This window comes from Myotis yumanensis, unplaced genomic scaffold, assembly GCF_028538775.1.
Source record: "Myotis yumanensis isolate MYYU_CA2020_CCGP unplaced genomic scaffold, mMyoYum1.0.hap1 SCAF_2, whole genome shotgun sequence".
NCBI classification, from domain to species: Eukaryota; Metazoa; Chordata; class Mammalia; order Chiroptera; family Vespertilionidae; genus Myotis; species Myotis yumanensis.
The window spans coordinates 196361945-196375377 of record NW_027223753.1 but is presented as its reverse complement, the minus strand read 5'-3'; the positions used below and the strand labels follow the sequence as shown (position 1 = coordinate 196375377).

Below are 13433 nucleotides of genomic sequence, written 5' to 3'. Positions count from 1 at the left end.
TTACATTTTTATGTTTTGCCATGCAATAAATATACCTCCATTCCATTAGAAGTCCATTAAGTAATTCAATACATGACATTAGTTGAATTTTTCAAGAAGAAATTCTTGGGCTGCTTTTTATTCTAAACTTTGCTTCTGGACAGTGCCACACATGAGTCACTACAACATGATCACTAAGTCTGTATTTTCCAGTGTCATGGGAGTACTAATGCCATAGAGAAAATAATTTTATTTTTTTAAAAATATATTTTTATTGATTTCAGAGAGGAAGGGAGAGAGAGAAGCAAGCATCAATGATGAGAGAGAATCACTGGTCGGCTGCCTCCTGCAGCTTCCCTACTGGGGATTGAGCCTGCAACCCAGGCATGTGCCCTGACCAGGAATCAAACTGTGACCTTCTGGTTCAGAGGTCAATGCTCACCCACTGAGCCACTGAAGCCAGGCTAAGACTTTTCTTTGTGGGGACAAAATCAGACTCTGATATAGTTTTACAAGGATTTAGGGGTCAAGTAACACATCATTGTATTTAGTGCCTCCTTGAAGCTAATCCAATGCTTTTTAATTTTAAAAAAGTAAATTCTTAAAGATAACCAAAATTCAACTCTTTCTAATAGTGCTCATTTTGGACTTTTTCGGTTTGCCCTGCTTCTGTTCCCAGGATTGAAGGGCTCCCTCCAGAGGCTGCAGCTGGAGTATGTGGATGTCGTCTTCGCAAATCGACCAGACAGTAACACCCCCATGGAAGGTGAGTAAAGAAACTTAATAAAAGACTCTGGAGTTCCTGATTCTAGCTTGGTGACTATTCCACTCACAGTAGGAAATGAAATGTATTCAGACTGATTTGACTGAATATGAAAAATAACAACCTTTCCAGTCGATGTCTTTAACCTCAATATTTACCTCCAAAGCCAATGCTCAACATCCTGCATCTTCATTCCTTTTTAAAGTAGTTGCAGGCATTGGAAGTGTGGCTTCTGCTGGGTACAGTGCTCACTCACTTTTTCCAGGTTCTTTTCACTTCTGTGCTTCCATCAACTAAAACAATAAAATTAATTAGAAGGGGAATTTATAACCCAGCCATCTTATTTTGAAGTAGGTCATCTGAATGGCTTCCTATTTTATAATGACTCTAGTTCTGATTAGTTTCCAATCCGTGGAGCCACTATTTAAAATGAGACCCTTCATTACAATTTGGTTTTTGGTTCTAAAGGAGCTTCAACATTTTATTTCCTTTCTGTTACAACAGTTTGAAGACAATATTTTGAGCATCTCCTGTGAAACCTTACAGGACATTCCTAAAAACAGATTTTCCTCAATTTGCATTTATTTATGGAACCTACCTAGTATTATTGAGAAAGAAGATAGTTTGGGAGGACAAGTTAAAAAGAATGTTCTAGTTAATTGAGGTTTACAATCATGGATTATCACCCAAGGTTTATGAGAATGAAAATATTTGGAAAAAAGGAGGGGGAAAGAATGTTCTTGTTATTTGAGGCTTACAGTGTGACATAGATTTATAAATTTTCAAAGAATTTGGATAAAGTAATCAACATAAAATTATACTGAAAGTAATTTGTCTTTGATGGTTCAAAAGGTAGTTCACAATCTGTAATACACCAAGTTCTATAAAGATTTATTCTTGCTATCCAGGTTATAAAAGTTATAAATAAAGTGCATATGAGTTTTTCTGTAGGTTTTTCTGACAAATATAATGTTCTCCTAGCGTTTTCTGCTTTCCTGATTCTGAGTAAATTAGGAGCTTACTATAAAGCAATATCAATGTTGGAAATTCATGATAATAATCCATGGAAATGACATAAAAATGCATATTTTTATCAAAGCAAAGAATGAATGTTTGATAAGGCAAATTATAAATGTTTTTAGTCTAAGAACGGCTTTTTGCAGGGATAATATGGAATCACACTATTCTCAATGAAACATCAAAACAGAGCACTAAAGTGATTGAATGAGTGAACGTGTCAAAATGCTGTTTAAGCTGTGAAAGTCTGAAATTGCTTCCTATTTAAGTCCAGTGACTATTTTACTTTGGAAAAATATCCTTTGCAATTACACCATGTACAGAATAGAACAGCGATTTCCAACCAGTGTGCTGCAAGAATTTTTAAAACATACACTGACCTCTTTTCCCCTTAGATTGTCAAATTGAAAAAAAAAAAATGACAACAATAACTATCCAGTGTGAATGAATCAAAAGTATACCTATTTTTTGTCAAACCTGCACAAAAATATATTCTTTGGTGTGCCACAGAATTTTAGTAATTTGTTTAGGTGTGCTGTGTTTTGTGCTTTTTTTGAAAGTCAATGATTCCAACCTCATTCCATAAAGTCCTAATCTGAAGGGAGGATCCCGGAAAAGAATATGTTTATACTCTCTACAATTTAGCTACTTGCTCTATTCTCCCTAACACACACACACACACACACACACACACACACACACACACACACACACTCCCCGGCTTTGTCCTTTCTTCGCATCGTCAGTCAATAGTGAAGGCAGAAGAGATTCAACCCCTATCATTAATGCAACACAAAAGAAGAAAAAATGTGGACCACATGCCTGGGGTCTGTGGGGCCTCTTCACAAATCTGTGGCTCTTGTCAAGCTCAGAAAGGGCGTGTTTCCCCCTAAGTTACTTTTAGTTAAGAAAAAAGGAGGCAGAGGGAGAACGAAGATGGCCCTGCTCACCCCAGCTGTCAGTATTTCTGGGGCTGTGGGTTTGTGACGCACGTGAACATCCTCCTGTGGGAGTTGTCATCTCCCTGGAAGATCGCTAGAGTTGTGACAAAATTTACCTCCATATTCAGAGGGGATGTTGACTCGGTCTCGGGAGAATTCATTTTTATACTCATCTCTATAAATCCCTCATTGTGCTGATTGTGCTGCAGCTGATCTGCAATGACATGGGTAGGACTCGGAGCCTAACACTACTCAGCTCTCTAGTCTGGGCAGGTGGGGTTACAGACTTGAGCAGCTGTCACTTAGCAGCATCTCGCATAAACTCAGGGTCAACGAGCATGATGATTCAATGGGGTGAGCAGAGCCGCGTGTACCATTGCTAATCTGGAATTCCCAGGTGAATAAAGATCCTTCAGTCTCTCTCTTACTTTCTGTAGAATATGAAGTAACAAAGAGAGTGAATGGTTTTGTTAAACCCCTCCTGGGTATGGGTATTTAATATGTGTAGTGACAAAAAATGGAGTCTTCAATCAGAGGGTGAGGGCACTAGTTTTAGGTGTGTATACTTGGTTGAGTTGCTCAGACTTTCTGTTGCTCAGTTCTAGCTAGGAAAGGGAAAGGAATTTGAGTTTGATATTTTGATTGACATCTATGGAGGCTGTGTTTATAATTTAAAATGATGTCAGGACTGTCTATGGCCCAGAGTTGGCAGAAAATCCATGGGGCCAGTCTGAGTTTTCATCAGGGTCAAGGGACACTTTTTCCCAGTGAATATAATGAGCCAATGGAAGACTGGAAAAATTAAGTTGTGTTATGATTACATTATCATGAGTCATGCTTGCTCCACATTCTAGTTACATATGTTTAATTACCTAATTTAAATAGATCTGACTTAAATTACATGTGAAGAAAATGAATTCTTCCATTAGTTTCAGAATAAAATTGGTTTACTTCATAAGAAAATATCATTATGTCCAAAATAATTAGAAGTTTAGGAAAATCTTGTGTGCTTAAGATTCAAGTCTCCACAAATTATAAAATAAGGCAATTGGCCACCTTTATAAAATATATACATTACACATAGACATCCCTCATATCCCACCACTGCTTCCTCCCACAAACCCACCCTAGGAATCTGGAGCTTTTTGAAAGTGTCACTTCTCCTTGGGGAGTAATTGTTTGTCAATGTTAAAATACTGGAAAAGACTAGAAACCACAAAAGCTTACCCTCTGCAGTCTGGAATTTTTCATCCTTTCTAAATATGTCCCATTTTTAGCTTTTGCTAATTTGTTTTTAGTTCTGAAAGGTGAGCTTGTGTTATGACTAGCTTCAGTGAAGACAATCATACAAAATTAATGAGAATTAGAGAACATACTTTTAGATGACTTTTTGAAACCTACTATAGTCAATCCCAAATTTACTTACATAAGAAAATTATTTCTTCTTTAAGGACAAGTGGATGGAAGGGATGAGTAAAGGGAAACAATAGAAAAGGAAAGAAAGTTTTGTGTTATCCATTACTTGGAGAAGGAAGGAAAGTATATCATTAGCATAGAAACTGGAAGTGTATTTGGTAATGGAATGAACCTAATTACCACCTAGAAGTAAATGCTTTTATCTAAGAAGATGAGAGAGGGGGAAAATTGACTTAAGAAGTCACACAAAACTTAACAAGCAAGTTAAACAATCCAACTGGTTATCCTGGCTGATAGAGCTATCTATGACCTGCTGCTGCCCCCTGACTGACCTAGTCTCCTGCTTTCTTCCTCTTTCCCGCTGTGCTTCAGTCATATTGAGCTGGATTTCTCCAATAAAGACTTTCAAACCTTTCTGTTATCAAGTCACAGTCAGAAATATAAGTTATATCACAACCCAAAACACTCACACACTACACACACACACACACACACACACACACACACACACACACATATGTAAAAAACAACAACCACAAAAACTTAACAGCAAGCAAAAAAGGGAGATATAGAGACCAGAAAGAAAATTTTGGGAGATAGAAAAGGATGAAATTCCATCCATTTCCCGTACTCCCTTCCCAAGCACTGGTCAAAAGCCCCTTTCTCAAAAAACCTACAGAATCTATTTTACATGTCACCTTATAGCACTTAGCATAGCCCAGAGAAGAACATGGCATAGTAAAAATACTCAAATCTAAAACCTGGCTCATTCATTTATTCATATTCAACTGATATTTAGTAAGTGCCTACTATACACTAAGCATTGTTCTCAATCCTAGAGAACAACATAAGCAAAGATTCCCATTCTTGGAGGACACATTTATTCTAGCAGGAGAGATAGGAAATAGACAGTACAACAATAATAAATTAAATTATATAGAATATTAGAAGGTAATTAAGTGTTACAGAAAAAATAAAAAGTAGAGCAGGGGAATGAGCTTGGGAACACTCAAGAAAGAAAGGAAAAGGAAGGAAGGAAGGAAGGAAGGAAGGAAGGAAGGAAGGAAGGAAGGAAGGAAGGGAGGGAGGGAGGGAGGGAGGGAGGGAGGGAGGGAGGGAGGGAGGAAGACAAAAGGACCAAGGACTGAGCCCTGGGGCTCCCCAACTTTAGGAGGTTGGGAAGAGGGAGAGAAGAGTATGGCAACCAAGGAACAAGTAAGGAAAACACATCCAGGAGGAAGAAGTGATCAACCATATCAAAGGCTATGACGGGTCAAGCAAGTTGAGGACTACAAATCCATTGGTGTTAGTGCAAGGATCGTCAATAACCTCGACAAGAGCAATTTGATGAAATAGGGAGTGAGGGAGTAAAAGCCACTAATCTCTGAGTCTCTGTTTTCTCATGTGGAAAACAGCAAGGAAACCTGTTGATTTAGGAAGACAACGTCAAATATTTCTGCCCCTTTCTTCAAAAATAAAAAATCACCCTATGAATAGCATACAGGTCAAAAAACTAATATAAAAACTTCCTTTCTAATGAAAGTAGCTGACAACTCAAAACTTGGGACCAAAATATATGAAAATAGAAAAGGAATGGAGCGATTGTAAATGGCTTAGTAGAACTGAAAAGATTTATTAAACATGACCACGAGTGCATCTCTCTCAGGGCCTTGAGTCGTCCCCTCTGGACAAGTCCAAGTCCAGCATTCCACCTGGTGGCTTCCCCAGCACGTCCATGTGTTGGTGTGTTGCACCCATGGGGTTTTTACTGGTTGGGAGCATTTATCTAGGCTGTTCCTCAAGCAGCTGCTGGTCTTGAAATTTCTGGAGCTACTATGGTCACAGTGAGTCTTGGCTGTCAGAGTTACCCGAGAGAGATGTCCTTTACCTAAAAGCTACATGTCCAAGTCAACTCCTAGTCTTACACCTGCAGTCCCTGTGTCACTGTCTTCTGGTCCTGATGTAGCCCCCCGTTTCCAGAACTCTCTTTAAAGCAGTTTTTAAAAAAAACTATTTTTTAGATGAATACTCCGGCTAACCTAGTGGGTATAATCTAGGAAGTTCCACGATTACCCATTTCAAGAACAAAGTATTATGTATGCTTTTTAGTTGTTAGTGCCACGAACGCGGATGCTCTCTGTGGGCACCTCGCTGTGTGTGCTTCCGTGTGTGCTTCCGCTGGAAGCAGATCAAGTCTCCTTTTCTCAGCACGTGGAGTGTTTGTGCAGGCTCCCCCAGCTTTTTCTGTATAAATCAGGTGGTTAGGTTTTATGTTGGAATGGAGGGTCTGCAGTGCCTTCTCACTGTCAAAATCTTCCTGCCAAGGCGGTGTTCTGCTGGTTAGTTCAGTTCCCAGTGTGGACCTTAGATTTTTTTTTTTTAAGTAAAAATAAGAATCTATACTGACTTCATGTGGCTGTTCTGGTTTTAAGGGATGAGCTATATATAGGCTGTGTGTTTTCTGTACTGATGTGGCGCTTATTAGATACTTTTGTATCATAAGTAAAACTTGAGGTGTTTTGCGAGGGGGGAAAAAGTGCCCACAAGTGAGAAGCAGGTTAATTTGCACCACACAACCTGAAATGGTTAAGGCATTAGAGGCACCAATGTTCCAGAACATGGGCTGAGGTGGGAATTGGAAACAAGGTAGTTACTTAAAAGACTGTTTGGAGCTATTAAAGCTCATGTCCCCATATCTGTAGGCAGGGTCCTGCCTTTCTCCTCCAATGAAGGAGGCAAGAGATACATCAACAGGAGAAATTCATTGAGAAGCTCTAGTCTAAGGGATAGCAGACACAGAGACAGGTGGGGCCAGGCTTACAAAAAAGGTTATGAGACCCCAGACCTTCCCTCTCACTTACCTTCGGGTCACTAACCATGCACTTTCCCCAGGCAAAGTTAAGAGAACATTTCTCTGGCTAAAATTAACTATCTCAGAAAAAAATAATCTAACAGATATTGACATTGTTGTGAAAGAAAACCCCAGTGGGACAAAGTGGCAAGTCCCCTAATTGTTCTAGCTGAGAAGTGCCATCTAAGCACAATTTTAGTGCTTTACTCTTAAACAGGAATGGAAACCCAAGGATCACCTGACATTCAAAGAAAACCTCCAATATGGAAAAAAAAATTGTTAAAATAGCTCAGTAGAAAAAAAAAACCAGAACAATGCAGAGAAATAGGAAAATTTTAAAGAAGCTACAATTAATATACTTGGTGAGATAAGAAAAGATATTGCATCAGTGGAATAAGAACAAGATAGAAGAGAGAAAAAGAGTAACGTAAAACTAGAAAAAATAATAGAGATTATAAACTATATAGTTAAAAAAATTTTTTAAACCAATAAAGATGTTGAACATTAAAGTTGAGGGATATTTTCTAAAGTAGGAAATGGACAATAGGAGTGAAAAGATAAGAAAATGAAGGTTCTTTCCAAGAAGTCCAATATCAATTCAACTAAAAGATTTCTAGAGAGCACAGGTAAAATGGAAGAGAGGTAGTTAGTGAAAAAACAATACAAGAAAATCTGATTTGAAGAGTATGAGTTTCCCGACTGAAAGTGCTCACTGCATATATCCAGGACAATGACTGAAGACCCACACTGAGGAACTTTAAAATGAAATTTCATAGCTGAAAAAAATAAAGAAAAGCATCGTAAAATATTCCAGAGACTTAATAGAGTATACACATGAAGGTTGGAGAATAAAGATTGCCCAGGGGTTTTCAATAACAAAACTGAAAGCCAGAAGACTATGGAGCAAACCTTCAGAATCCTAAGCAAAAAGAATTCCTCACTCTTGGATGGTGGACAAGCTATCAACCAAGAGTGAGGAAATAATGTTTTGACTTTTCAATCTCTCAAACACAATTGCTCGGAAGCTACTGGAAAATGTGCTCCACCAAAATGAGAGAAAAATGCCAGAAAGGGGAAGTCAGGGGATTCAACCCATTAAAGGGAAGAAGAGAATCTCAGGTTGATGGGAATGTCGGTTGTGGCAGGAGGATGGTGGACTCTCCATGGGATGTTACCAGGGGAAGAAAATAAAAAGCAACTGGGTTCCCCACAGCATGACCATGTGGAAAACTATATTGAGAGATACTTGCTTAAAACACGAAAAATTTAGCTATTGCTCTAAATAAAACTAAGTTAATGAAGGGATTGTCAACTCAAAGAAAAATGAAAAGTAATAGAAGAAAGGAAATTGTAAATCATCCTAAACGGCTCTGCTCGGTAGTGGACACTAACTACACAGTCATTATAATGAAAACACAGAATATTAATTTAATCCTAAACTGAGATGTGAATATATGGGGAAAATAGTGAAGGTAGAAGAATGTATGCATGGAAGCTAAAACCCTCCCTCCCACGAATCAATAGATAATGTCTGAAAAAATGTAGACCACGATAGTAATGCATAAATGGTGAAAAATGTAGAGACTGATACCAGAATACGTTGTGTATGTTGCAAACGGTGTCCTCTGGTGTGCGGGCGAAGCATGGAAGGACTATCACTGCTCTTTGTTACAAGCCTTTTCATTTTGACTCTAAACTGTTTATATGTGTTACTTTGACAAAACTAAAGATCAAAACAATAACCACACATATATACACACAAATGAGATAAAAATGCCAGTAGTACTGAGCTGTCAGTGGAAATGAGCACCTCATGGCTGTTGAAGTCCAGGCACAGTCCTTGGGGTTTAGAAATACACAATCAGTACTAGTTTTCCTCCCCGAGACTCCACTTTCAGAAGCCAACCCACTTCTCACACATCCCCCCAAGAGCACGCCTGCACCAGATATCGACTGTCATGTCCCAAACAGGCTGTGCTGAGCCGGACCCCTCCCCTCAGTGGCCGCCAAAGCAGGCTGTGACAGAGAATCCATGGCAGGGTGAGAGAAAACATAATGTCCATTTATCTTATATTTTACTGTTTTTAAAGAGTAATAACAGGGGAGCAGCATGTGGTCACACACACTCACTGCGCAGCCACCTGTGTGAAGTGTGTGATCTCAGGAACAGAAAGTGGTTCCTGCTGGTGCCCAGAGGAGCTCCACAGTGAGCATCTGGCTCCTTTCACTACCTGCCATGCTCCATCAGGGGCTCCCAGGCCATGTGGCTGGGCATGAGTCTGCCTCTTTCTAACTTGCTGAGTGTTCTCTATGGCCAAGAGCAGCTAGAGCTAGCCTGCTTGCTTTCAAACCCCAGCTCCAACACTCACTAGCTCACCTTAGCTGTGCCTCAATTTCCTCATGTGCAAAACAATCTATATAATAAAAGCCTAAGCGACCGTTATGGTGGAATGACCAGAACGACCGGTTGCTATGATGTGTATTGACCACTAGTGGACAGATGCTCAATGCAGGAGCCGCCCCCTGGTGGTCAGTGTGCTCCCACAGAGGCAGTGCCGCTCAGCCAGAAGCCAGACTCATGGCCAGCGAGCGCAGTGCCACGGCGGGAACCTCTCCCAACTCCACAGCAGCTCTACCAAGTGGTGGTAGCAGGCACAGTGGGCCAGGATGAGCATGAGTAGCATGGCGCCCGCCCCGATTCAGTCTCCTCCCTGTCTGCCTGCCTCTTGGTGCACTGCTACATCCCTCAGGGGATGTGCAACTGCTGGTTTAACAGTCTGGCATCCCCTGAGGGGTCCCGGGCTGCAAGAGGAATGTCAGACTACCAGCTTAGGCCCAATCCCAGTGCTATTCTCTGTAGAAGGCAGTCAGTCTGAACAACTCAGTGACTCAGGGAAGCACAGGGAATTCAGGGTGAACCTGTCTCTGCACTTGACTCACCCACTCGATGGTGTTCGCAGGACAGACCGTGGTGGCCCAGCCCATGCACATGCAGCAGCTGCTGAAGCTTAAGCAGCAGGCTATGCAGCACCAGGAAGCCATCCAGCCACAAGCCAGCAGTCGGACATCCCCCAAGGGGTCCCAGACTGTGAGAGGGCACAGGCCAGGCTTAGGGACTCCCCCGCCCGGCCAAGTGCACGAATTTCGAGCCCTGGGCCTTTAGTGATGATAATAATAAATCTATTCAATAAGATTGTTGTGAAGAGTAAATGAGTAACAATATGTAAAGTGTTTAGAACAAGGCCAAGTATATTATAAGTGCTTGATTAGTGTTATTATAAATATTCCAGAATACCCTCATGTATGTGAGGGAGCACCATAAAATGGGCATGAAAATATACAAAAGTTCAGGACATAAAGGATGAGGTCAAACTAGGGTTCTGTGTGTAATTTAAGACCAGTCTAAGAGAGGGACTATTCATTACATGTCTTCAGTCACTCAGCCCTTCTGGTGGCTCTTCGTCTCACAACTGGGCACATGTTTTTCTGGAAACACAGGGAAGTGTGTTGTATGTGGAAAAGGCGGCTGTGGGAGGGTGAAGAGAGTTGGACAAGCCACAGAGTAAACATGAGGCATTTTCCTTCCAGGTCAGTTTTACTCAAAGATTTGTCAAGGAAAATACTATTATTGTTTTAAAGTCAATGCTTTATTATGGTATAGAGCCAAAATTTGCATAAATTTTTATGCAAAGTCAAAGTGGTCTAATAACATTTTCTTTTGTGGCACTGTAGTGGATCATGTGGTAGACATAATCAAGAAACACTATCTTTGCTCAGCTGATGTGGCTCAGTGGTTGAGCATTGACCTATGAACCAGGAGGTCATGGTTCTATTCTGGTCAGGGCACATGCCTGGGTCCCCAGTCAGGGGCTTGCAGGAGGCAGCCAATCAGGGATTCTCTTTCATTATTGATATGTTTCTATCTCTCTCTCCCTTTCCCTTCCTCACTGAAATCAATAAAAAATATTTTTTTAAAAAAGAAACACTATCTTATATTAAAAAGAAAAAAAAACTTGCTAAGTCCTCCCTTAGCAGAAGATTCTAATGGAAAAACATAAGGGAACAGACATCTTTGGGTGAGGGATGGAAGAGAACCTCAGAAATGGGAAAGAAAGCCCCAAAGAAAGTGATCAAGGGTTCCAGATACAAACACGCAAAGCGTGAAGCGGAAACTAGATACGAGGAAAAGAATGCTGAGCATCCCAGGGTAGACCTGGACAGGCCAGCCTCCTCCACAATGGCTTTTTCCATGACTGTTGCTCGGCCACTCCTGGGCCTGCCTTACATATTAACATACAGAGCAACAGTTGCCTTATTGTAGTTCCTCTTTACCAGGTAGTTCACTGCTAAACAGCATCCATTCCACCATGTCAAGTTTTGAAAATGCCTTTTGGTTAGTTACCAGGTTCCTCCCAAACATAGATAAACTCTGCAGAGCCAAATGGATCTGGGGCTGCCAGGAAGCCACATCTGCGGAAGGGTAGAGTTTTTGATATCATTAAGATGAGGATAGCGTCTCCTTCCAGACGTCTGCCACAACAAGGCCAGCTCTACACTTTGCAAGAAGCAATATCAATTGCTTCCTGTTACAGCATGAAGTTAGATTTGCCAGTAGAAAAATCTCATTAGGATAAATATTTTCCCCTCGTATCAATCCTCTGCCAAGTTGCCTCTTTAATCTTTCATCCACAAGATAAAGTTTCTTTTAAAATAAAGTAAAAAGCCTGTCCCAAGCAGCTGATACACAGACAGTTGTATAAATGTTAAAAGCTGCAGACAGGATAATAGAATAAGAAGTTACAAATCAAGATTCTGCATCCGCCTGTCTAACCAATGATGGTGACCTTCACACAATTGAAAAGATCAGAAATGTGAGGCTTGAGTCAGATATCTGCAATGCAATGACAGATGTTCCCGAGTATAAAAATAATTGTCCCATTAATAATGGATATAGAAATATTAGGTGCCACATAGAACTTGTGGGGTTTGGTTAAATTAAATTTTTAGTATCTCAATGAACATTTGGAAAACCATTTCTTAATGAGTGTTTTTGCATAATACATTTCCTTTTGACATGCCCAAAGGTTTACTTCCTCACTTGATAGAGATATTTTAAACCTCTACATGTGGGCATGAAATGCATAGATACAGATGAAAAGAAATGGGAAAAGATATGTTTCATTTTGTTTGAGCATGGGCATTGGTGGGTGAGGCTGGTTTTAGAGGAGGAGTGAAAACCTGGTTTCATCAAGTTTTTAATTTCTCTGAACCTCAATCTCTTAAAATGTAAAATGAAAATATAATAATAGCACCTCATTTTTCTGTAGTAAAGCTTAAATGCAATCATGTTGATAAAACTCCCAGCACATAGTAGACACTCATAGAGTTAGCTCTCTCCCTGTGCCTCTGTTGTGGGTGTGCCCAACCAGACCCAGTCTGAGCACAGAGGAAATTGTTGGCTGTCAACCCAGAAGTCACCCCTCCCTCTCAGGTACCCAGATTTTCATGTAAGTTACTATGCTTCCCCCAAACTGCCAACTGGCCCAGAGGAAGGCCACTCCCCTCTCCCCTTGCTGGACCTCAGTTCCAAGGTGAGTTCTGGGTTGTGTTAAGCCAGTCAGCTCAGAGTCACTGGTTCATGTGACCAAAACAGCCCAATCAGAGTGAATGTCAGGAGTCTTGGATTGCTGAGGCACACAGCCCTGGACAGAGATGGACAAGGAAGCAGGTGGCCACAGATGCTACCGCCAGCCACCCTGATGCCACAAGGAATCCAGCCTGGATAGCAGAGCACAGAGCCAGGAAAAAGGTGGTCCTCAGTGACTTGGAATAACCAACTCTGAAGCACATATTATGATCTCTGCCAATAAATCTCTTTTATAATTTAAGGACTTTCAATTGAGTTTTCAATAACTTATTCCATTAAACAAATCCAGAACACCACTGATATGTCAAGAAGTTTGAGACATCCTCATTTCTAAGAAAAATGGCAGCCCAAATTGCAAGAGGATCACAAAATAAAAAGCTAATCTCAAAGATGTCATCTTTCGATTTTTTATATATTATGACGAAATGAAGGATCTTTATAACTAATATCACATCTTTCTATGTGTTACTGATAGGTTTTATTGCCATATACCAGAATACCTTCCACCATAATTGTTTCATCAATAAATTTGTTCTATCAAATAAACCTACACAGCAGGTGAATTTTCTCATTTATTTCTGCATACGTTCTGTAGTTTACTCAGAAACATTCACTAAGAAACATTAGGTTATTGAAAATCAGGTGTTCATGGGAATGTTATCTATGGCAAAGATGAACAATTGTTATCACCTGCTTTGAGAATTTTCTAGGTCACTGCTATAGACTGAATGTTTGTGCCCCACCCCACCCCAAAAATTCCCATGTTGAAACCTAATCCCCAGTATGATGCTATTAGGAGGTGAGGCCTTTGGTAAGTGC

The 13433-nt window shown here is 40.4% G+C and overlaps 1 protein-coding gene across 3 annotated transcripts in view; it reads left to right on the top strand.

Moving 5' to 3' along the window:
* KCNAB1 (potassium voltage-gated channel subfamily A regulatory beta subunit 1) overlaps positions 1 to 13433 on the top strand; it is a 336005-nt gene that overhangs the window by 287262 nt on the left and 35310 nt on the right. For all 3 annotated transcript variants that reach the window (XM_070406935.1, XM_070406933.1, XM_070406934.1), the window contains exon 8: positions 659 to 745. In XM_070406935.1, coding sequence (XP_070263036.1) covers positions 659 to 745 — 87 coding nt within the window. The remainder of the gene's footprint in view (positions 1 to 658; positions 746 to 13433) is intronic.